Genomic DNA, 25,756 nt, shown 5'->3' with positions numbered 1-25,756 from the left:
GTACAAGAACGAATAGTCTTGGTTTTCCATTGAAAAAAAAGAAAAAGAAAAAAGAAACAGTTGTCACCGTTGAGAATTTCCAATTCTGAAGGAAAAGAAGAAAGAAAATGTTGGTGTCATTATTACATCATAAGGGCAACGTCATGGTTATCTTTGTAAGCCAAGTTAAGTTATAATCTGTGGAAAAACTTTTCCACTTACATATCAACGTCACCATTACCTTCCTAACATTTTCCATTCACTTGTATCTCTCTTTCCTCGCAAAAACCTTGCCCCCTTCTTTCACTCTCTCACCTTGCCCCCACACTCCCAAATCCAAATCCAAACCACAAAGAGAAAATTTCCAAGAAAAATATATATTCCCATCAGATCCTTACCTACGAAGTTGAGACCAAATGAGTATTTTTTTCCCACAAAGTGCCTCAGCCAAGAGGAAGAGGGTCATCAGAGAGCTTGTTCAGGGTCAGAAGGATGCTACTCAACTCAAGTTTCTGCTTCAGCAGCTTATTGGGCCTGATGGGTCTGTTTCAGCTATGGAACTTGCGACTAATGTGTTGAGATCTTTCGATGAAACTCTTTCTGTGTTGACTTCTTCTGAAGTTTCTGCTGGTAGTGCTGATGACGAGGTTGCTCAGAATCTTGTAGATTCTGGAGAAGCTGAGGTCGCAGCTTCTAGCATTGATCCGATGTCTGAGGATTCAAGTGAAAGTCGGAAGAGATCTTTGCCGGTTGCAAAAGATCGGAGAGGTTCCTACAAAAGAAGGTCTTTTTCTTTTGCATTCCATGATCTATTATTTTTCTTTGCAGTGATGTTTTTCATGTGTTGCTACCTTACATCCTTGGTCAACAAAGCCTGTTTTGTCAGTGATTTGGGATGATGCTAAGTGGATTTGGTGAATTGGGATGTGTACGGACAGTGTGTCGTAGTCATCTTATACACATGAGTAAAGAAAAGATAAAAATATCTTCCTTGCATAGGAAATAAATAAGGTTGAAGCTTTGAGGTTAACTTTTGAACTTCGAATTAATATTTTGATTTAGCAAATTATTGGAGTGAGTTCTCAATCGTTGATTTTGATTAGTGCAAAGAGTGCCGTTTCAAGGGGGTCCTTTTATTCTAGCTTTGAAGCTTGCAAGCCTTGAAACCATATTGTGTGGAACAGTGTAATTATTTCACATTACTTTTCTTTTTATATCTTTATATTTATCGAAAAAGAATCTTTTTTTCTCCTTCCCTTTTTTCTTTGTGTTACATGATATGATATTTTACACCAAGAAAAAATTTAAAAGTGATGACAAACGATTATCTTCCTTTATGTATTCTGAATCTTTAACTTATCATGTTTTACACGAAATAACATGCATGGGTCATCTTAATTTGTTGCGCAGGAAGACTGAACAGACACGGACCATAGTCTCCCAAACAACTGATGATAACTATGCATGGAGAAAGTACGGTCAGAAGGAGATTCTAAATTCTCAATTTCCCAGGTAATCATTATTTTCCTGTACAATTTTTTCTTATTTTCTTTCTAAATTCTCCGTGGAAATTTTTATTTATGCATCTCTACTCATTGCCCTTTTCTATTTTTAGTCCCTTTCCTTTCACTGTCAAAGAAAAAAGATGAGCAACAGAGTGATCAATATAGAAATACCATCTTAAAAATTACTTTAATTGGAAAAGCTACAAGTATACTTCTTTTATGTGGTCTTTTGGTTTCATGTATGAATACTTTTTTTTTTCTGATCCTACCAAAGTAGAAATTAAACTCAAACAACTGCACCTGGAAATTAATTAATTAATGCAGAAATCAGACCCAGAAAACTTAGTGAGCATCGAGACTATAAATTAAGTGACGATTTAGAAAATGTCTGCATCTTTGAAATAAGTTGAGTAAATACAAACGTACTTAATTATTATGTTAACATATTTAGCTAGTTTGAATAAAAATTAATTATAATTAAATTCATGTTTAATATATGTAATAAATTATATCTTTTATATTGATTTGAAAATTAACATTAAATTTTTATAAATTAGCTTTTTTTTAAAAATAAAATATGCATTACATTACTTTAAATTTATATAAACTCAAGTTTACAAATACTCTTCCACACACACACTAATACACGTGAACACTCAAATTCACTAGCTAGTATTTCTATGGATAGATTGAGTTTTAATTTGTATTTTTGTTATAAAAATTAACTTGTCTACTGATTAACGCATACTTCAATGATAATTTATAGGAGTTACTTCAGGTGCACTCGTAAGTATGATCAAGGTTGCCAAGCAACCAAACAGGTGCAACGGACACAAGAGAATCCTGATATGTATCATATCACGTACATTGGCTTTCACACATGCAAAGACACCCTCAAGGGTCCACAAATGGTGGCATATTCTGATACTTGGGACTCATTTCTTGTGAATTCCCATCCTGATTCAAACGTGCCAAATGAAGAGGATTCCCCTATTATCTCAAAAAGCCCAAACATAAAACGAGAAAATCCCAATGATGACACACTTAGTGATCTTACAGATGCTAACCTGTGGTCTGATTTGAAGGATATTGAAATATCCAATTCCAAGCGTGCATCTGATAATGCAGACTGGTTCTCAATGCTTGCACATGGATTTTGGTTTCAGCACCGACTTCCACTTTGATGGAGGTCATTTGCTTTAGTTACCTTTGTAGAGTTAACTAATATATTAAGATTGAATATTTTATATTGAATATTTAGATTTAGTATTTTCCAAGTTTCATGTACTATGGAGAGATAAACTTTGATCACTCTCGCATGTCATCAATCAGTGTAGTGTAATGTGTGTCTGTCTGTCTACAATGTGCTCTAAAAGGATTGACTGTGATTAAATAAAATAGACTGAATCAATTATTTGTAGGTGACATATATGTATGCATATATAGCTTGATTTTCTTTTTATCTCCTTGTAAGGCAATGTCATGCATGGGCTATGAGCCAATGACATCAACAAATTTGATGGAATATTTATTTTCAAAAGGTTGTGGGTCATGTTTATACGGTTCCAATAATCCAACTTGCAAAGCGTGTGGGTTGAAAATAATGTGAACTGTGGTTGGAATGGAATTGAGCAGAACATGACATTGTTTTAAACTTAGTCACGTACTCGGGTTGGGACGTTTTTTAGCACTAAAGACACACGGTAATTTCAGCAAGTGGGACAGAAATGTCGCCAAATAATTAGGGGAGTCCAAGAGCATATGCGTATGGTGAAGGTAATTAATGAGTAGAAGATATAAAAGCCGAGTTGTAGCTCAAGCTAAACTAATGAACAAAATGGGTCATTTTCAGAAACTAGGACACTGTTGAAGCATTTGTTTTATCTATATCGTGGCATCTCCTCATGTGTAATTCCTTCTCCAACACGAAACGAGGATTGCACAAAGATATTCACCCTGTTTGAATAGACGTTTTAGAGGCTATGATCGATTTTATTCTTTTTAACGGTTTGTAGAATTATTTTTATGCAAATCAAAGCACGGTGGATGAGAACAATAAAATTATGTTTGGTTTCACATTGACTGTTGTTGTAATTATTTTTGAATTATAGATGGATGATCATGATATATTTGTGCACAAACTCTAATGGACGTTTTACACAGCAATAAACTCTCTTCTTTCTACCAAATTGATAATGAGATCAATATAGAGGAGCACTAAATTTTCACTTTCTGAAAAATTAATTTTAGAGGTAGCACAATTAAACTCATTATTGCCCTTAGAAAGAATATAGCATATGCTTTCTAGAAGTGGTTTGCTTAAATCAAAGCCTTTAATTGTTGCAGATATTTTTGTAAATATTAGGGCTAACAGTTAGCTAAGGTGAGTCAAGTTGGACATAATTGGGTTCAATTCATGGAGGACTATTGCATAGAAAGCTAATTCTGTTTTCTCACATTGAAAATTTTCTCCATTCATCTGATGTGCGGACAAATGTACAATTAATCATAGTCCAACGAAAATTTGAATAGATACTGAGAAATTGAATTTATTTTCTCAAGTAAAACTTTGTTTGAATGAAAACATATATAGAAAATAAAGAGGAAAAATAAATAATTTTTATATTATTTATATTAAGAATGAGAAATATTTAGTTATTTAATTGAGTGAAAAATAAAAAGAGAAAGAAAACAACAGTACCCATTATAATTGTTTCCCGAATGCTTTAACAAAAGAAGACAAGGATTGCATTGGAAGACGAAATATGTTTTTGTCTTGTAGTGAGTTTTCTTTCTCATCGGAGGTGTGAACAAGTTATGGTGGATCCCATGTGCTCAGTTTTCTTTCCACAGTGATTGTCACTCATGTCTCATGCTAAACCATACATTTTCAATCGACGTTTTCTATATTTCCATTTTCTCTTTTAATTTATAAATTTGTCGATCCATATTCATGAGTTGATGCTAACGTTGTACCAATTAATTGAGGAGTAATTCTCAATTGAGTTTAATTTTTAACAAATTAAATAAAAATGAATTGAATAAATTTAACGATAAACATACAAATTTGATAATATACTTTCCTATTTTTAAAACAAATAAGACAGAAATTATTTATAGCAAACCCGACCTTTTAGAAAATTTTGATGAATCAAAATTAAAATTTTCTAAAATAAAATTAATGTAATATGAATAAAAGGATATATTCATACTTAGTTTAATATACTTAAATTTAAAAGGTACTTTAATTAATATAAATTACACGTATATAGTTTTTCAGAGAATATTGATATAATCAAGTTAATCTTAATCTATCATAGGCCAATACTCGTCTCTTTACTTATAGCAAATTATCAAGCTAGTCTTCTGAAAATACGTGCGTCACCGATTTATATTAATCTTTAAGAAAATTTGATTCTAAAACTCTACAACATTATATATATATATATATATATATATATATATATATAAACTAAATTAACATTTTAAAGATTAAATTTATCATTAAAATAAGTTGCTAACTTAATTTTTTTATATTAATCCTTTAGTCTTATATAAAATAAAATATAATCACATTTTAAATATAGTATTTTTTATAGTATTTTAAAAATTATGAAAATATTTTATGTAATTTTATACATAAAATAATTATCATTATTAATATTATATTAAATATGTGTAATAAATAGTTGTGATAAGTATTTTATTATAAAAAATATAAACATAATTTAATTTTTAAGATATTAAAATAATTATGACGGTCATTTTAAAATATATATATAGAATAATTTTTTAAGTTTACGAAGACTATTACAAACATATTTAAATTTTTAATAATAAATTAGCAACAACACTTTACGGGATTAATATTTTAATTTTATTACGTCAAAAATTGTAAATAAGACTAATATAATAATAAGTATAGTCTGATACAATGAATTGAAGCCTTTATTTTATTTATAACTTGCATCTCTTTCGAACGTAAATTGAAGCCTTTTTCATGTATATATTTTACTTAAATCAACGCCTTTAATTATAATTTTTATTATTTGTTTAATTTTAGGATTATTTTAGTTTCAAAATATTTTTATCTAATTTATTTATTTAAGTTATTTTTTCATTTCTACGTTGTTTTTTAATGTTGACTTTTTTACTTAAAATTTCTTAAATAAAATGTTTTTGAATTACAATTTTTTATTTTTTTTACATTTTTTATGCACTTCACTATTAAACTATAATCTAAAACTTCTCAAAACCATCACTATAAACTGCTATTGATACCTATAGGTGGGAGCCAGTTTTCTAATCAGTTTGATCACTTGTTTGTTAATGTTAACTCAGATAAATTATACTTTATTTTTTAAAAAAAATCCATATATATATATATATATATATATATATATATATATATAAAACATAAAATTCTCAGAAAAATTTTAAACAAAAGAATAATTTTCAATTGATTTAAAACAAATAAACTTATAAATGCATAAAATTTTAAAAATATGTCGGTAAAACACAATAATTAAAATTAAATTTAAAAGTAAAATTATAAAAAATTATTAAATATTATAATTTTATAAATGCATAATTATGTAAGTGTAAATAAAAATTTAATTTCACATATAAAATTATATATCTATCAACACAAGTCTAATTTAGATTTGGTTAAAACGATTTTTGAAACTAGATAAAAAAAATTGATCCAATTAAAAAATATATAATTTTTACACTTAATTTTTCACTAATTTAATTTTCAATTTTGTATTTAATTTTTACTGATATTAAATTGGATTGGTTTTTCCTTAAACCTCACCAATGACCGAAAGGAAAGCTACATGCAAATAATAAACATAGAAGAACATTTGGCTCGCATTTATTTATTGTTCAGTTATCGATTTCTAACTTGAATCTTTGTTGTTAAGTAATTTTTATAGTAAAAATTAAGATGACAAAAAAAATCATTACTATTAATATTATATTAAATATGTATTATTAGAGGTTCATAATTTATTTTTAAAATATAAATATTTTTTTAATTTTTAAAATATTAAAATAATTATAACCATAAACACGATAATAAACACTTTGCTTTTATGGACATATTCACAAGACAAAAAGGTTAGCTAAACTTCAATTGTTATTTAATCAGTAATAAGTCGTTTCGTAGTTATACAATTAGTTTAGTTGCTAGTAATTTTTTATTCTATAACACATGGATCATTAAATTAAAATAAATATTTTAATAAATAATTAAAACAATATTGCATTACTATTTTTAACTTAATCAAATTTTATAATTATTGATAATAAATATTATATTAAAAATAAATTATAAAAGGTTTTCAAATTTAAATTTATTAAATTTTAAAAACTAAATACACAATATAAAAAATTTAATTGATATGATGAGAAAACAATTAATCCCTCTAAAAACATTTCTTAAAAATACACCTGTTTCAGAACATTTCTAAAAATATTTTAGTTTAAGAATTATTATTTAAAAATTTATATTTAAAAGTTGAATGTTGATTATATAATTTGAATAACCAAATAAACCATTTTCTAAATAATTAATAAAAATAAATATTTTTAATATTATTATTTATTTAGAATATAAATTTAAATTCTACCTAAATAATTTATATAATAAGAGTTGAAATTAGAAGTTGATAATAATTAATGAAAATAAAATTAATTTTTCTTAAATAATAATAAAAAACAACTAGAAGGACTTATAATTATATTTCAAGTCTTATGAAATTTAAATATATGTTTATTTTTTATATTTTTATAAAAGTTTACTTTTATTATTTTTTATTTTAGTCTTTAATTTTTTAAATTCAAATGTTAATATTTGTTTATTATTCAATAATCACAAAACTAACTAATAAAATAAGAAATTAACATTAATTTTTAAAAATTAAAATTAAAATCTCATAAAAATACAGTTAAACCTTCCTACAATAATATATTTTCTTTCTCGTGGGCTGCCAAATTAGTCTTGAGAATTTGTTGTGTTTTGGTTCTCATTTATCTTTCGGTGGGGGGAAGAGCGATTCCATACTGTTACCGCTGCTGCCGCCAGAGTTGAACATAGAATCAGCCATATCCACCACTGGATAATCACCACCATATCTTGTAGTGGAGGCTCCACCGCTGCCACTACTGCCGCCGCCGCCAGCACCACCAGGGTGGAGGCTGAGGTTCATTGACGGAGACAACTGAGAGGAAATGGTTTTACTATTCGGTGTAATGTCCACAAGTAGTTGTTGTAGTGGAACTGATGAGGGTGCTGTTGAGGACACGTGGCATCTGTGGTTACCTTTGTATGTTACTTCAAATATACTAGGATTTTTATCATGTCGCTGCACTTGCTTCTTCGCTTGGCATTCATATAATTTCTGGTGGGTGCACCTATAGTAACTCCTGGGATGGAATATACAGTGATTTGATTATTTTATTAACTATAGAGGAGGAAAATAAAAGTAAATTATGTTTAGTAAAAATATAATTTTGCTAAATTCAATTTTTAGGATTGAATTTAAACACACAAAAATAATAATTTTTTATTAAAAATTATTTTTATATGCTAAATCTTAACACTAGGGTTGGAATTAACATAACTAAAAAAACGTTAATTACATTTAACACCAGGGTTGAACGTGATATTTTTAGGGAATTGTACAGTTGCAATTATAAAAGGGGATAATTGTCTTGTTCGATCAATTTGCTAATCAAGTGATCGCTGCCATGAATAAAATCATGCCAGAAATGGCCTTAACCACTCGTGGGATTGTGGGGACTTTTCATTGTTTTCAGACTTGAGCAATACAATTGTGAAAAGTGTACAAACGTTTATATACTGTGATTTGCATGAGTATTGAATCTGCCAATGTGCAACCACGTTAATTATTTTTGGTTTTGTCAATTTATATGGAGAATTATTAGTTAGTATACATAATATATGTTTATGGGAACACTTATGTGTGGGGTCAATTGACATTTTGATTTATTTTAACGTGGGTTAAAAAGCTTTTCATTAAAAATAAAAATATTATATAAGTATCAATAATATTAAGTGTTAATAATATTTAATATAATTTATTATTTTTTAATTTCTTAACTTTTGTTCTGAAGCATTCTTTAGAAAAATCATTTTATTTTTGTCTTTTTTTATTATTATTATTTGAAATTCAAACTTCATAAGCTCGAATTAGAAAAATAGAAAATGTTCATATATATATATATATATATATATATATATATATTACTACCAAGGAGCAAGCTAGTTATTTAAAGAGGTGATGGCCTTGTTAAGCTGCGTTGATGAATTAAAATTCATTAAGTGGTGTAATTTATTACCAACCAATTCCATACCTTGGGTACTTGGAGCCAAGTATATCTTTCTGGCCATATTTTCTCCAAGTGAAACCATCCTCCGGTGGCATCTCTATGTTCCCAAACAGTGGTGCTGGGACCATCATTTTTCTCTTCTCCATATCAACTTCCCTGCTTCTAATTAGTATATATATTAAGAGATATGATCATTAATTAGGCCAAAATGTCTAAAAACATGAGCTAGGTAATTGCCAAATTATACAATATGATACTCTGAATTAGCAAACTGTGTAATTGATAAGAATTATCTGTGTGACTTGTTGCCGAGTTAATTGCCAAGAGAGATGTTGGAAAGTTTCGTTCTACTTACTTTTTTGAGCCATTATTTGGATATATTAAAGAATAATTCTTATTTTTATTTCTATAAATCTTCCTAATTACTGAATAAAGAAAGTATTTAATATATTTTATGTTTAACACAATAATAAATAAATATTTTTATTTAATACTTACTTTATAAAGTAATAGAAGAACTATTAGGAGGATATCAATAATCATGTACGGCTATAATAAAATAACAAAAGTTTGCGACCAGTGAACTTCAATTTTCTTCTTTCTTTCAACTGTTGTGGGTGGATGAAGTGTGAGTCATCTTTAATTATATAATAAGGCGGGAGACAAAAGGGACAAGCTCATCTGATTTTCACTACTGTTAGGTATATATTCCGACAGTTGCTAAGGCTTATTTGAAAGGAACTGGTAAAGTTGTTGATTTTTCTAGTGAAACTAATTTTGCATCATTTAGTAAGGAAAGTAATGCTATTTTTTATTATGTATTTGGATATTCTACATTACTTTCTTTTTTATCACACATCCTTTTACTTTGCTTAAAATGGTCTCTTTTATTTATTCCTTTATTCTTTTGATCTTTTTTTCACACTTAAGTTTTACATTTACTTTACATCTTTTTATCTCTTTCTTTTTTATTAACTAGCTATTGCGGTTATTTTCTTTCTCTTTCCTTTTTATATATCTTTCTTCCCTCCTATGATATACATTACAAGGGACATGAAAATTAAGTATTCATTCTCTTTCACATCAATCAAGTAAAACATATTAGGAGGTGTACAAAAATGTGATGTTACAGAATTATCATATTCATTTAGCAATGCTATGTATACTTAATTTTAGAGTTAAAACACTTCTGATGAAATTAGAAAGATAAAAAAGAAGCAAAATTATAAAATAAGATGAGTAATGTAATAAACAAAATTTAAACAAATTTTTTTAAAAAAATATTGTAAAATATAACAAAAATGAAAGTGAACATAATACTACTATTTATATTTTGCATTCTTCAGAATTCCATTGTAACACCCGAATTTTGTAACCTCGATTTGATTATTAATATAAGTGTGTGTATTGTTATTTGAATGTACATCTGAAGTTATATTAGTGATGAATATATATATATATATATATATATATATATATATGTATTGATTTGTGATTGGATTAAAAATACTTGAGAGTATAGGCTGATGTGGTACTGTAGAGGCATCTTCGCTGGAACAAGAAAATTTTCGTTGTAGCGAGAAAGCAACAGAGAAGGAGTGGTTTTCTAGGTTCAGTCTCGTTGTAACAAGATTATGCAAAAAAACAAGTGTATTTTTGTCTAATATTTTTGTTGTAGCAAGAAGAGGTCTTGCTATAACGAGAGATGTCTCGCTATAGCGAGAATATCATGACTCTTAGGGTATGTGAGGGTTTTAGGATTGGAGAAAGGCATTTCTTTACTTCCCTTCCATCTCTCTCTCGTTCCTCTCAATCCCTAACCCTATTCCACCGATGAAAGGGCCTTTAAAATTGTTCATGCTCTAGATTGCAGGTTGTGATTTCAATTTGAACGTTTGGAAGTAAGTTTCATTAGTTAGAATTTTTCCTCTTTCATTTTCTTGATTGCTTATGGATTATTTCATGTATTTAGGACGAGAATCCGTATAAGAAACATTTCTACGGTTGATTTCGTAGTGAATCTTTATTTTAAAGTAAGGGGAGACTCTACTTTATCTCCTTATATTTAAAATTTATTTATATTGTTAGGTATTGAGATAGAATGTAAGAAATTGTGTACTTGAATATAATGTGGCTGAATGTGTGCATACATGTCATATGTAAAGAAATTTATATAAATAGGAATATACATTATCATAGTACTTCTCATATGAATAAGCTTTTGAAATATTTTAAACCCTATTTTTTAATAAAAAAAAATTGTTTTCCTCCTAGAATCTCACCGCATATTGATAATCTAAGAAAAAGAACCTTGAACTCAAGATTTGGAGCTTAACAGCAAAAGGAATACAAGAAAAGGGAAAAAGGAAAAATTATAGTTAGAAAAACTCAGTGGCCATTTAACTGCTCTATTTAATCTTAAGGGAGAGAATTTAAAAAAAGTTTCACATTAGTTAGAAATAAGAAAATTGAAGTAACATACAAGTTCGGTCAATTACACATTTTAGACAAAGTTGTATACCTCAAGCCCAACGCTCAAGTTAAAGATAATTACTCTTGCTATGGTGTAGGATTTGAATGGGATCTTAAAAGTTAAGAGGATATAAATATTTATATATATATATATATATATATATATACCTTCTTCGGGGTCGTGAGTGTGATGCTTCCATATTTGCATGCAACTCTCCTTGAGGTCGCTTGGAATATCTCTCGGAATCTTCCACATCTCTCCCACCCATTTCACCAATCTTCAGGGTGCTCCTCGCAGCATGACGCTGCTGCATTTGAACCACCTGATCCATTGTTAGTGCATGACTAGACCTCACCCATTCCTGCATAAGAATTGCAGCCATTTGCTTTTCATGAAGCATCATCGAAGATACTGATGTTTGGTCCTGTCGGGAGATTAACAATAGCCTTTCTTTAGCTCCACTCAGTGCCTCAGTTATCTCATCAATGGACAAGGACAACACAGTGGGCTTGTTGGTTAACTTGGCTAGGTCCAATTCATGGTTTCGAGCCAATTCACAAGCGCGTCGAATACAGTTCATGACCTCTTCCATCGATCGTTTCTAGGTGTTCCTGCTGTACCATGAAATTTAAGAAATGTAAAAGGATTAAATCTATATATATTTATTACTAAGTGTTTGTCAAACAACTAGTTTCGTGGTAAGCATCTATGTTGGTGTTGTCTTTTATATGGAAAAAAACGCCGCTATATAAACAGAACATGAAGCACAATTGTCTCCATTTACATGGCCCTAAAAAAAGGGTAGAGTGGAATGTCTGTGGAAAAGAAGACTTGGTCGTTGGTCATAAACTAGTAGCAACTTGGAATTTCAAACTTGATCGTTTTTCTTTGGATCTACGGGAAGACCCTTTGCCCCATAGAAACGTATGATTACTTTATGGACCCCCCCCCCCCCCCCAGATGAATAGTCCAGTTTTGGACACAACTGGGAAATTTTCTTTAGGTGTGAGCGTACATTAAGCGATTAATTAGTCCTGAGTTCTTGGAACGATCCTTTGTTCACACTTCTCAGTACTACTCGGCGCAGAAGAACAAATTAATCAGACTAAGGTATGGTCAATATTCTTTAGTCCCATGACATGCGCACCAAAAAAGAAGGCACATGAATCACGAACAATAAAAGTTTTTCCTTTTAAGCATACAACAATAAAAATGCTTTGAATTTAGACTTCATATTTTTTGGGGATTGATATATATATATATATATATATATAACGACCAAATATTTACAAATCCTATATATTGCTTTTAGCTGTATTTAGTTCTTCTTTAACTTTCCCCTTTTAAAACTATTTAGAATGGTGATGAATTAAACGTTTAGCGTGGCATAGTTCTACAAAGACATGTAATAGCTGTAGGAAATTGTTGTCCTCTATCAACTGTGAACTTTTTCCTCCTTTCAATAATTAAAAGAAACCATTATTAGGATTTGTTTTCTATTACAGAAACGTGTCATAAATCAGTATCCTAAAATAGTTTATTTGCAAACTTGTGTTTGTGTCTGACTCCATGTAACACTCTAGCTTCACACTTAGCTTCACCCTTTGGCCTGACCAACAACAAATAGGATATATAGTCGATATCGATAGAATAAAATTAGTTTAATTGAGCTGTTTCGGTAGAAATATCCCATGACTTTAACTAACTTATTTCATTTTAGTCTAATTCTGGAATCGCCGTACAACATATTTTTAGCACATTTTACTCATGAAAACACTCGAATAACTTGGGACAGTTCACGGTCGAGTTGACTTGAATCTAAAAGTAATGCATATTCATTATTATTATTATTATTATTATTATTATTATTATTATTATTATATCAAGTTATTTTAAAATTCATTTTAATTACTTTTTATAAATATTGTTTTTTACCAACTAAATCATGGAATTGACGGTTATCTTGACTTTATTGATTTTTTAAAAAAATACATAAAAAATTAATTAAAAATTTATTAAATATGGTTATTTTAATGTTTAATATACATTTTTTAAAAACAATAAATTTTTATTGTAAAATTTTATATTTAAAAATATTAATTTATTTAAAATTAATATGCATGATCACAGGTAGAGTTACATTTACTCTTGGAGTAGGTTTTGCTGACTTATTTTATTAATAATTTTTTAAAATAATATTTTTTAATCAATTTAACTATTAAATGAAGAAAATGAGTAGATCAGTCTACAAAATTTCATAATTTTTTAAAAATAATTTCATACTTCATCTCACAATTTTAATTTAACATTAATATATTTTTTAGTATATAAGTAAATATTGACAATTAATTACATATATATAAATGTTTAATTTATTTAGAATTTTATGTACATAATTATAAAGATAATATTATTTTATTTAATGCCTGAATTAATAAAATTTAATGTTTAAAAAATTTAATATAGGATTAGTTGACATCAAGATGTAAAATTTGAATATTTACACTATTTAATAACTTTTATACAATACAAGATTAATTAGTATAACCAATAGTTTCCAGGTTTTTATCATGCAAAATAATTTTATAAAATTTCATAAAAAGAACAAAATTAGAATGTGTTCCATTGTATTATTTTAGTTTAACATGTATTATATTTTTAAAATATCAATAAATTTCAAATTTTAGATAAAGCAAACCTTCAAATTAATCTTTGATATTGTGAGCTTAGGTAATTAGTCCTTACAATTTTAAAATGAGTTTGTTAATTATTAACTTTGTGAAATGTTATACTCTTTAATTCAACTAACTGATGTTAAATTTTGTTGCAAAAGCTATTTTGCCTACAAAAATACCTTCACAGCTAACGATAGTATTTGTCTCTTCTAAAGTACCATTGTTAACTCACGTGGTGGCATCAACAAGCTCTCTAAACCACACGCTGATACCGCCATGAATCCTCAACCAATGGAGTTGTCAAAGCTTTAGTCACTTTTGTTGCTGGTGTGACAAGCTTTAAGGTTTTGTGATGAGCTTACAGTTATGGCTAAGGAGGAAGAGGAAAAGTTATACTTTGGGGATGCATGGTGAGTGTTCTCTTCCATTGTGAGAAAGAACTTCTCAGCAAGTGTTTTCATCATAAATCCTAGAAGATTACAACAATCCACCATTTTTTTCCTCTTCTGTTGTTGTTGGTGCAACCCATTGCATCATCGCCTAAAGAAGGTGTGAAAGACGGAGAAAGAAAATCAAATAAATCACAAATTAATTCTTAAAATTGATAAATGATGTTATTTTAACATTATTATAATAAAAATTGTTAGTTAGATTTATTTTAATAAATTTATTTTAAAATCTCAAAAACTATTCTATCTAATGCTAACTATTTTAATAACTAATTTAAGAGTTTATTTACTCTGAATAACATATCTACTAAGAATAAAAATTATATTAAATTTAATACATGATCATAAAAATAGTAAAATATTTCAACATTATATTAATTAATTTTGTGTTAAATAAAAAATTATTAAATAGTATAAATATTTAAATTTAACATTTAGTATTAATAAACCTTTAACTTTTTTTCGCTCTTAATATAATAATTAGATTTATTGGATGGCGTTGGAGGAAGACAAACCTAATTCCTTATACCCTGAATATATATATATATATATATATATATATATATATATATATATATAAAACTGGTTTTAAATAATATTTAAACGCATCCGATCATTTTTCTCTCGAATGGGTTTGTTGGACCTGTAAACAGTCCTAAATAGCATAGCTCTTACTTAAAGGAAACAGCATTCCAAGAATGAAGCAAGGATGCAATTATTTTTGTATTAAGAATTAAAGGTGTTTTTATACTACTTTAAACTTTTTAGAAGCTATTATTTTATGTTATGGAAAAATATTAAAAAAAACCTTAACCCTTTTTCTTAAATGGTTTATTTTTATTTTTTTTATTTGTTAAAAAAACTACAACAAACTTTTATGAAAAAGTTACAATTAAAAGGGTTTTAATCTTGGTTCATTGGTTCATACTTGGGTATCTATTTATACATAAATAATAAAGTTTGTCCACTCAAGATTTTCACTTCAAATTTTCTCTTAATTTTAATTTTTAAAATTTTTTAATGTTATTATTTATTTATTTTATCTGTATATTTCTAATATTTTATATTCTAATACTTTTAAAATTTTATTTTTTTTAGTTACCCTTTAAATGTTTTTGAAAAAAAAAAGTCATATGAAATTAACACAATTTTTTCATAAAGTAAAATTTTTTTATATAATATATATTTAGTTTTAAAATGAAAATATATATTAATATAATAATTATTTAATATTTATTTACATGGATACAATTTTATCATCATAAGTCCTGATAAAAATAATATTGGATAAATTTTATTGAATTTAATTTTGTATGTTTTCCAAATAAAATCACATAATTCTATGGATTATACTTTTATATAGTTATGAGTTAAAAAACGATAGATTTTTTACTTCATAAAAAAATATTTATTTTCACATGACTAATTACTTAGCAGAAGTAAAATTTTTATATTTATAAATAAATACTTTATTTAATTAAAAAAAGTATGTGGTAATGAATTTATGAATTAGCTTTTAATATTTGAACTTTTTTTTTTTTTTGCTATATAAAAGGGCTAAAAGCCCAATAGAAACAAACTACACAAGATGTCTAACAACATGTGTTCTAATAGAGTCAAGACATAGATAAGGTAAAAGGGAGGAGGGAGCTTCTAGGAAGACAGAGCTGTACAAAAACCTTCCAAACTAGCTTTAGCAAGGTAATTGGCGCAAAAATTAGCCTCCCTAAAAATATGGCTTAATCGAATACATTTAATATAAACTAAAAGACTCATGATTTCCTAGATCACCTTGAACAGCGAGTGAGACTGGAGCTGGACATACTGGATAAGAGAGATAACTTATTTGTAGTCACTTTTAAAACACACCCATTGGAAACCTTTTTTTAGAACCAGTTGAAGCCCATGATAGAGGCCCCAAAGCTCAGCTTTTAGAGGGGAGCAAGGGCTGATTTTTTTAGTTGAATCTAATTAACAGTTGGCCTTTACAATCACGAACAAGCCCTCCACAAGCAGACTCTCCATGGCACCTTGAGACAACTCCATCTACATTCAGCTTCACTTGGCCTGGGGGAGGAGGAGTCTAAGTCCTCACAGCCTGATCATAAACCAACTGTTGCAGATGGATAGGAATGCCCCTGTAGTAGGAAAATATGAAATTAAAGTCATATAGAATTTTTTGGATCAGACCATTAGGATGAATAGAAACATTTTGAAACATGAACTTATTCCTATCATTCCATGAGTTTCAAATGGTGAATCCAAAAATAATATGCCATCCAGAAAAAAGACTATAGTTTGTAATGGATAAGTTGAAGGCTAACCAATCTAAGATTCCCTTGCTAAAGAAAACCACTAATTGCTGAGAGAAGACAAAGTGGTCCCACACAGACTTAGCATAAAAGCAGTCCTTAAGGACATGAGAAATAGTTTCAAGGGCCTTCCCACATCTAAGACAAGAAGGAGAATTAGCCATGTTCCTCTTACACCTTCTTTTCCTCACTTGTGGAGAGTTTCTCATGAGCTACTTTATACAAGAAAAAAGTTATATTAGGGGGTCCATCCCTGTTCCAAATCTGATTAAAGATCTCCTGGTTATATTTAGAAATGTGATCATATTTATACAACATATCATAAGTAGACTTAATGGAGAAAATACCATTACTAGCCCTGTTCTAATAGGATGAGTCAGGGATTCCTATTCAAGAAAGGGGATCAATAAAGGCAATGGCCTGGCAAATGTGGTCAGGGAGGAAACAAGAGATTTCCCCCCAATTCCAATTGTTTTCAAAAGAGAAGAAACCTATAAGGAGGTCCAAATCATGCTCAGGCATTGGGATTTTGGAGAAAGCAGCTAAACCAAGAAATTGAGGAGCCCAATGATCCTGCCCGAATTTAGCTGTTAAGCCATCCCCTAAGGACTAACTAACCCCGGAGCAAAAATTTGGCTAAACAGTAAGTAAATCCTTTCAGAGATGGGATACTAGGTGGGTGTTACTGAAATTAGAATCTTTCCTTATTCTAAATTTGTATTTACTATACAAGACTTGAGCCCACAGAACTCTAGGTGAGGAAACTAGTCTCCACCAAAGCTTCATAAGATAAGCTTTGTTTAGAGTCCTGAGGTCCCTAAAGCCAAGACCCCTATCAATTTTGGGTTTACAAAGTTTTTGCCACCCAACAGAATGACACTTTTTTTCTCCTAAGGAGCCCCAAATGAAATGTTTGCAGATGCTATTTATTTCCTTGCAAACAGAATTTGGAATGCATGTGGTTTGCATGACATAAGAAGGGATAGTTAGCAAGCTTGATCGAGCTAGGGTAACTCTCCCAGCTAAGGATAAAGAGTTTATTTTTCAGAGATTAAACTTTTTTCTAATTTTATCTATAATGAAATTATAGTGCCGATTCTTTGGTCTGTTGTGAGTAATCGGAGTACCTAAATACCTACCAAGCTTATTATAGAGGTTGATCCCTAACAAATTATTGATTCCCTGGATTGAGTCAATTTTGGTATTCCTAGAGAAGACCAGGGTAGATTTATTGGGATTCACTTTCATCCCAGAAGCTGCACAAAACACATCCAAGGTATTTTTAATAATGAGTGCTTGCTGCAAATTTGCTTCAGCCACAAGGATTATGTCATCAGTAAAAAAAAAAAGGTGAAATATATCAGAGCCTTGGGCTCCAAAAGAGAAGAGTATCCAACACTTATTGTTAACTTTTTCTTGAATCAGATGGGTCAACCTCTCAATATAAAGGACAAAAAGGTAAGGAGACAGTGGGTTTCCTTGGCGGATGCTTCTAGAAGGGTTAAAGGACTCAGACAAATTATTGTTTTAATTAAGAAATAAGGAAGGAGAAGTTATACAGTGACGAATAAGAACCACAAAGTCAGTAGGCAGACCAATTTGAGTAAAAGTATCTATGATAAAACTCCACCTCAGCCTATCATAAGCTTTCTCAAGATCCAGTTTGATAATCATAAAACCTATTTTACCCTTTAATTTGTGCATGGAGTGGGCTAACTTTTGGAGGATCAGGGAGTTATCAACTCCCTACCTACCAGGGATAAAACTGGATTGATTGGGAGGAATAATATGATCCAGAAAGCCTCTAATTCTGTTAGTAATGATCTTAGTGATAATTTTGTAACTCACATTGCAAAGAAAAATTGGACTAAAATCCTTCATTAACTTAGGGCTATCAGACTTTGGGATAAGGGTAATCCTGGTTTCATTCACAGAAGCAATCTTATGAAAATTACTAAAAATCTCCTGAACAAAATTAAAAATATTGGAGGCTAGAGTTTGCCACTGATTTTAAAAAAAAATGGCACAAAGTCCATTAAGACTAGGTGATTTGAGGTTAGCTATGCTAAAAAGGGAAGCTTTGACCTCATTTAAAGAGATAGTGGACAAAAGGGTATTCTTGTCAGAATCTCTTAAGGAAGGAAAAGAAATCTGGCAGGGCAGATCACTATTATGAGGATCAAGGTCAAAATAAATGTCTTGGAAGTATTTGAGAGCCATAGATTTCAATATAGCAAGCTCAAAAACTGAGTTACCTTAGTCATCCCTTAGGGCTTCAATTAGACTCCTATGTCTTTGTTGAATTGCAACTCTATGAAAAAAAATCCGTATTTCTATCCCCAAGACACACCCAAGTACTTATATAGTCATAAAGCCAGAAGACTTCCTCTTGATCCAAAATCAACTAATACTCCTTCTAGAGGGTATTAAACAAGTTAGTTAGGAAAGGATTATGACCATGACCTAATTTATTATGGATTCCTTCAATTCTTCTAAAAAAGTGCTTTTTCCTGTTAAAAATATTACCAAAGGTTTCCTTATTCCAGACTGAGATGTTATTCTTAAATCTATCAATGTTGTTAGTCCAAGAGCTATTGAAAGTCAAGAGTACTTGACCTAATTAGGGAAGTCAGGATGGGAGATTCAAAGGGCAAGAAATTTAAAAAGCTTGCTAGTATTTTGGGTGGAACATAGATTCCTAACTTTGAGCCAAATGCCCACATGGTCAGATTTGGAGATAGGAACATGTATCATAGAACTATTTTGGAAAGTCAAGCTCCAAGCCTCATTGGCAATAGCCCTGTCAATTCTCTCTTTTAAATTGTTTGTATTCCAGGTAAAAGGATTACCTTTGTAACCCAGGTCAACTAACTCATATCTATTTAGGCATTACCAGATTGGAGGGGATTGACAGGACTACCCCAACTTTCTCAGAGTCATAATATAGAGTTAAAGTCTCCAGCCAAGACCCAGGGACTATGAACAAGGGAGCTAAAATTGACTAGCTCTTACCAGCAATCAGATCTAAGATTTTCATGAGGACTAGCATAAATAGAGGAAAGGATCCAATCCTCCTTGCCAAAGTTCTTAACTCTAAGATGGATGGCATATTCAGAATAGGAAAGGGTAGAAATCTGAACCCTATTGGTGTTCTAGAGACACTAAATCCCTCCAGAATAACCAATAGCCTCCACTCTATTAAGGCTATCCAAATTAATTCTTTTTATAACCTTATTCGCCTTAATTGAGCTAATTATGGATTCAAAGAGGGCAATGAAATCTAAGTGATAAATTACAATAAGATCATTAACCAATCTCGGAAAAGATTTGCTATTGGCCCCCTACAATTCCAAAAAAGACAATTCATCTTAAACTAGAAAATTGAGAATTAGCATCCTTAAGATGTTGGGTATTAGCTATGCTGGGTTCCAGCTGTGGAGGTTTATAAAGGGAATTACGAGTTATGACCCTAGGCCTATTTTTATTGTCGACCTCCCTATGAAAGTCTAAACCAGGAGGTCTATCACTAGGGTCACATTCCTTAGTCTTAGGATGGATCCAATTTTCACTAAAACTGAGACCTAAAAGGTCTTGAATAGATCCTCCGTGAGAGAAATTCTGATTAATGACATGTTGGAGTTGTCTCATTACTTAGAGAGTATCATTTCTATAAATGGGGTCTATTAGTGGAGAAGGAAGATTGAGATTCTCATCCTGAGAATGATCTATCCTGAACCCAGTTAACTTATCAAGTTTTGGTTTAGGTTTTACTCTCTGAGGTTTCCTAGTTGCAGTAATCAATTTAGGATCCCCATTAGTATCAATAATTTGTTTAATTTTGGTGGAGACAGACTACCCCCCTTGATCAACGGGTCCCTGTTCAGGTTGTCTAACTTCATTTATTTTCCTAAGGTACATGTCTTGATCTTGTTCAAGGTTTGAAGTTCCAGTATATCAAATCTGGAGCCAGATTGATGAGCTTGACCCCTCTTACTAGCTTTAGGGATCCCTAAAGACCTAGTATGGTTTGACTTTTTCCTTAGTAGTTTCTTGACAAGCATTTAAGGTCCAAATTTGCTTTGAGTCTTAGGGGAAATGCTATCTATAGTGTCCTGGGGAACATCCTTATCAAGGTTTGAAGTATGGGTCTATTCACTTTTAATTATTTCCATAGGAACATTATGATTATCTTTACATTCACTAGGTTCAGTGTAGTCACTAGGGGTTTCTATACATGTATCCAATCTATGCCAATATCTTCCACAATTAAAACATATTAAATGTAAGCTTTCATATTCTACTCTAAATTCTTGTCCTAGGACTTTGAAGGAGGGAATGAGTTTTTTCCTAAGGTCTAACTCCACACACAATCTAGCAAACCTCCCCCTTGAAACTAAGGAGGTATGGGGATCCTTTTTCAGCAAGAACCCCAGGCAGGCACTTACCTGCCAAAGAAACCTTTCGTTGTATAACTCAAGAGGCAGGTCTAGGATATGAACCCACACTGCTATTTCTTTAAGATTTTGATTCTTGGACCTGAATAGAGGCCTCCAACGTTGAACAAGAAGATAATGATCAAGGATTAGCTAGAGCCCCTCAAATAAGCCAAATTTATAGTCTTCTAAACTTTCAAACTTAACTAAGAAAAAATCATTATTAAGGTGTAGAATAACTAAGGATCTATTTTTTTCCACATATTATTCAATTTTTGACTCAAGAATCCAAATCTAGTTGATTTCCCTAAGAGTTTTACGATTAAGGTTTGTTTCTAAAGAGAACACCAAGTTTCGTAGTCCTTTAATGGAACTTTAATTTCAAGGCATAGATTCAAGGAATTATTCAGTAGGTCATTAGAATCGTTATTTTCTATAGGTATGTCAAGATCATCCAATACAGACTGCTCAATGTCAGTATTATCAAGAATCAAATCAAGATTTTTATTCGCTAAAACCTTATCCTTATAAGATGAGGAGGTGATAGAGTTAAGGTTAGATAACACTTGATAAGTCGATGCTTCGAGATCTTGATGCTCTTGCATGTCCACTGTCAAATCGTTCACTTGATTTTGAGAAAATAGAACTATTTTAACTTTTTTCCTTACTAGGCGATCAAATCCGCTTCCTTTGGGATATGTTTTTCTGCATCCAATATGTCCATTGCTTGGAGTTTTAGAAGAAAAAAAATTAGTATGAGTCTTCGATAGAGGCTAAGTCCTCCAGTGAGTACAGGGAGCCTCCATAGTAAAGAGTTGAGAAAATCCTATCGGCGAGACAAATAACTCCTTACTTTTACGAATAAGAAAAGAAGCTTTCACTTTCTTAGAGAAAATCTGTAACTTTCTTTTTACTATTTCTTTGACTTTAACAATTTTTTAACATTTTAACTTTTTAATCTTTGAAAGAGTATACTATATATTAATTTATTTTTCAAATATTTTTGGTATTAATTATTTCTAATATTTATAAAAAAATTCTTTTTTACCTTAACTTGATTGACGAAATTAATTAATTAATTTTTTTGTCTATTTTCTTTAGAAAATTGTTTTGGGCAATAGAGTGAAAGGAATTATTGATATATATCATAATTTTGTAATATCCAATTAATAAGAAAATTTTTTTGTAATGTTGAAGTAATTTATAATATTTTATTTATAATAATTTTATCATTTTCCTTTAAAGTAATTTATAATATTTTATTTATTAAACAGCATGATTTAACAATAATCATTTAATAATATTATTAATTTATTTAAAATGGTTAATAATACAAAAATAAAAAAATTACCTAATTTATAAGCTCGTCTCAAAAGTGGGTATATGAGCCAACCCAGCCTGTACAAGTTTAATGTGGGACGGAAAACTATTAAACGGGCTTACTTGGATTAGCCCTTAAAATAAGTGGATCCAAGAAAATGTTGTCGATAGCAGGCCTATCTAGCCCGCAAGTTAGTGGGCTGACCTGTTTAACAAAAAAATATAAGATAGTTAAAAAATTCAAAATATAATAATAATAATAATTCATTAACAACATCTAAAAATAATATATATATTTTTTAAATATCCCACAGGCTATTATTTTCACTTTCACGGGCCATGATGAACCATACCAAAAGATATAGGATCAATAACTAAGAAGAATGAATAAAAAGTGAAGATTGTTATCTATCTATTACAACGCAAGAAAAAGCAATAAATTTGGAAAATGGAAAAGCAATGCCCCACATAATTGCCTCAATTAAAAATACAATAGAAAAAGAAACCCCATCATAGATAGTATGATACTTTGGAGTATGTACACTTTGTTTGTTTGAATATAAATTGGATTGAAAGAAGTGGAAAAGATCCATGACAATAGGGTAAAGGTATTAATCAGTGTAGGCCAAGAACCACTGTGATTGTGTCTGCTAAAAGAGAGAAAAATAAGAATGTTATACGGAAGCGTGTTAAGTGAATAAGTGCAATTGTGCAAAGGACACAGCGAGTGAAAGTTTCTACGTACTTATGAAACGCTTTTTGGTTCCTCCAATTAATTCATGCATCTTTAATGATGGGTGAATCATTTTTTGAAATTTAAATTCAAACCATTTTTCATACCAATCGTTTAATTTGAATTATTAATACTTGCCATTAAGCATGATTAGTTTGAAAAGGAGTTATATAGATTATTATATTTGAAACAAAATATAATAATAATATAACATAAAATGTATATACACAATATATACACATAATAATATAACATAAAGTTGTTTAAATTTAATTCTTCATTCAACCAATAGATATCATTTCACGAATTTTCTTTGAAATATATCCCTAAGTTTAATGGAGCTAAATTAAAAAACAATAGTCTCTTACAATCCATCAACTTCTAACCCACCATACCAAACAAGGGACCAAGATAGTAGCAAACTTATATACGTCAAAAACACACACAAACTCCTTTACAACTAATTAAATTGCCAGCTAGTTGCGTGTCATGATAAAGCATCTCACAAATTAAATGATTTGATGATGTTACATATAAGGTGCAAGTAAAATTATGGAGTATATATTTGAATACTAGGCATGTGAGAAATATTATTATTTAATGGGAAAATGCTTTATATATTCAATTTTAATTAAGTAGCTTTATACCCAACAAATGTGCAAAATCCAAAGTAATGCTATACCTTAATTCAATTAGACAAATTACAAGAAAAAAGTTACACCACTAAAAATGAAAAAATATACAGTGAATCTATCTTCAAATATAAAATAATTTTATTTTCTTGTGATAGTCATAGTTTGCTTAACTTCATTTCCAAAGGACAAATTTTACAAATCTAACTGTTTCATTTAATATAAAAAAAAATTATGATTGTGTTAATATCATTTTTTAAGTAAATAAAAATATGAATTTTTTTTAAAATAGTTATTATATTTTTATAGTTTTAGGAAAATATTTATTTAATAAAATTTTATTACTCTTAGATATTTAAAATAAGTCTTATAAGTTTATGTTAACATTTTTTTAAAATTAAGGTAATGCTAATTTGAGGTCACTCAAGGATGATTTCATTTTTTCAAAATAAATATAATACACTCGGTGTGATGTTAGAGTTGTTAAGATAAACCTATCTAATTGAGTTAATTTCAACTTATATGATAAAATATAAGGTTTAAATTAACTATAAATTTTTTTAGTTTAATCTAATCAATTTTTACAATATTTACTTAAAATCAAGAAAAAGAAAATCAAATTCAGACATCATCTTATAGGTCTGAATTGGATTTGAAATTTTTTAATCCAACTCGTTAAAACTAGTCGAAGTCCTGTAATTGTAATATAATAAATCATGAACAAATTTTTTATTTATCTATTTTTTTATTAATTTTTAGGTAAACATTAATTGGTAGCTAAGAGTAAAAATAAGAAATAAATGCGGCCTTTTTAAGTATTGGTTAGTAAATTTTTAAAAATATTAAAAACTATTATTAAAACACTCATATCATATTTTTTAAAATACACTTTCAACTTTTAATAAAAACAAATTATTTCTTAAATTTTAAATCAAATTTTAAAAATACTAAAAACCATCGTTACTAATTTTATTATATTAAACTTTAATTAATGTCTATTAAAAAAATAAAGACACAAAACTTGTAGATGCATCATGTAAAATTTAATTACTAAACAATGATTATCCTTAATTCGTTTTGTTCTTTATATGATTTAATTAGTTTTTGTTGAACAATAACTATAGTATATTAGTAGGGGCAGTCATTATCCATATCTTTTAACATGGCATAATGAATATGATGACAATGTTATTCCTTTTATCGCTTCTGCATATTCATACTCTTTAAGAAATATATTTCTTTTATCTTAAAAACAAAAAACATGTCATAATTCTTTAATTTAATAATTAAAAAAAATTGATAACATAATAAATAAATAAATTTAAAATTATACTTATCTGATTGACCTCCGTTTGCTAAATTAAATCACGACCTAGCTACCTCAGTTTTTGCTGTCATTTCCAGTTTCTATACCCAAATTGATAGTTCGATACTAACGAGAATAAGAAAAGCAGAACTTACTGACAAGGAATAAATTAGCACTTAATTACAATAAAATTAAAAGAATTCTCTGCCTTTAATTTTAGATGAGGAATAAACAAGTGTAATTATCACAGATACCCTTTCGTTTTAAAGTTTAAATCACTTAATTACCATTTACCACTATCCCAAGTGAATTTGGTAACAGATAAATTGCATGTTTCTCCTACTAAATGCATACACATATACATAAATACAGCCAAGTCTTGTATCAATGTTAACATTGCATTTTACTTTTTAAGAGAGTTTATTATTTGCTAACAAAGAGCGTGAAATTCCATTCAACCAACTTTATTTTATAGAACCAAATCATAGCAGCAGCTCTTTATAAAAATTCAATTTTTCTTCTATGTTGTGAACACAAAAGAGAGGGTCTCCCCACCTACTAATTATGATTTACTCCCATCTAT

At 29.2% G+C, this 25,756-nt stretch overlaps 1 protein-coding gene and 1 pseudogene across 1 annotated transcript; one reads left to right on the top strand and one right to left on the bottom strand.

The window, feature by feature from the left end:
- The first annotated feature begins 395 nt into the window (after positions 1-395).
- On the top strand, positions 396-2,687 carry LOC113852807 (WRKY DNA-binding transcription factor 70-like). The gene is given in 4 exon segments (XM_027483181.1): positions 396-763; positions 1,390-1,491; positions 2,251-2,587; positions 2,589-2,687. Coding segments are annotated over 4 exon segments (906 nt in total).
- A 4,748-nt stretch (positions 2,688-7,435) lies between these two features.
- On the bottom strand, positions 7,436-11,905 carry LOC113850640 (annotated as a pseudogene).
- Between the last annotated feature and the right edge of the window lie 13,851 nt (positions 11,906-25,756).

The sequence above is a fragment of the Abrus precatorius genome, unplaced genomic scaffold (genome assembly GCF_003935025.1).
Source record: "Abrus precatorius isolate BTA unplaced genomic scaffold, Abrus_2018 Scaffold10, whole genome shotgun sequence".
Lineage (NCBI taxonomy): Eukaryota > Viridiplantae > Streptophyta > Magnoliopsida > Fabales > Fabaceae > Abrus > Abrus precatorius.
Note: the sequence above shows the minus strand (reverse complement) of the source record. Positions and strands in the feature narration are given on the sequence as shown.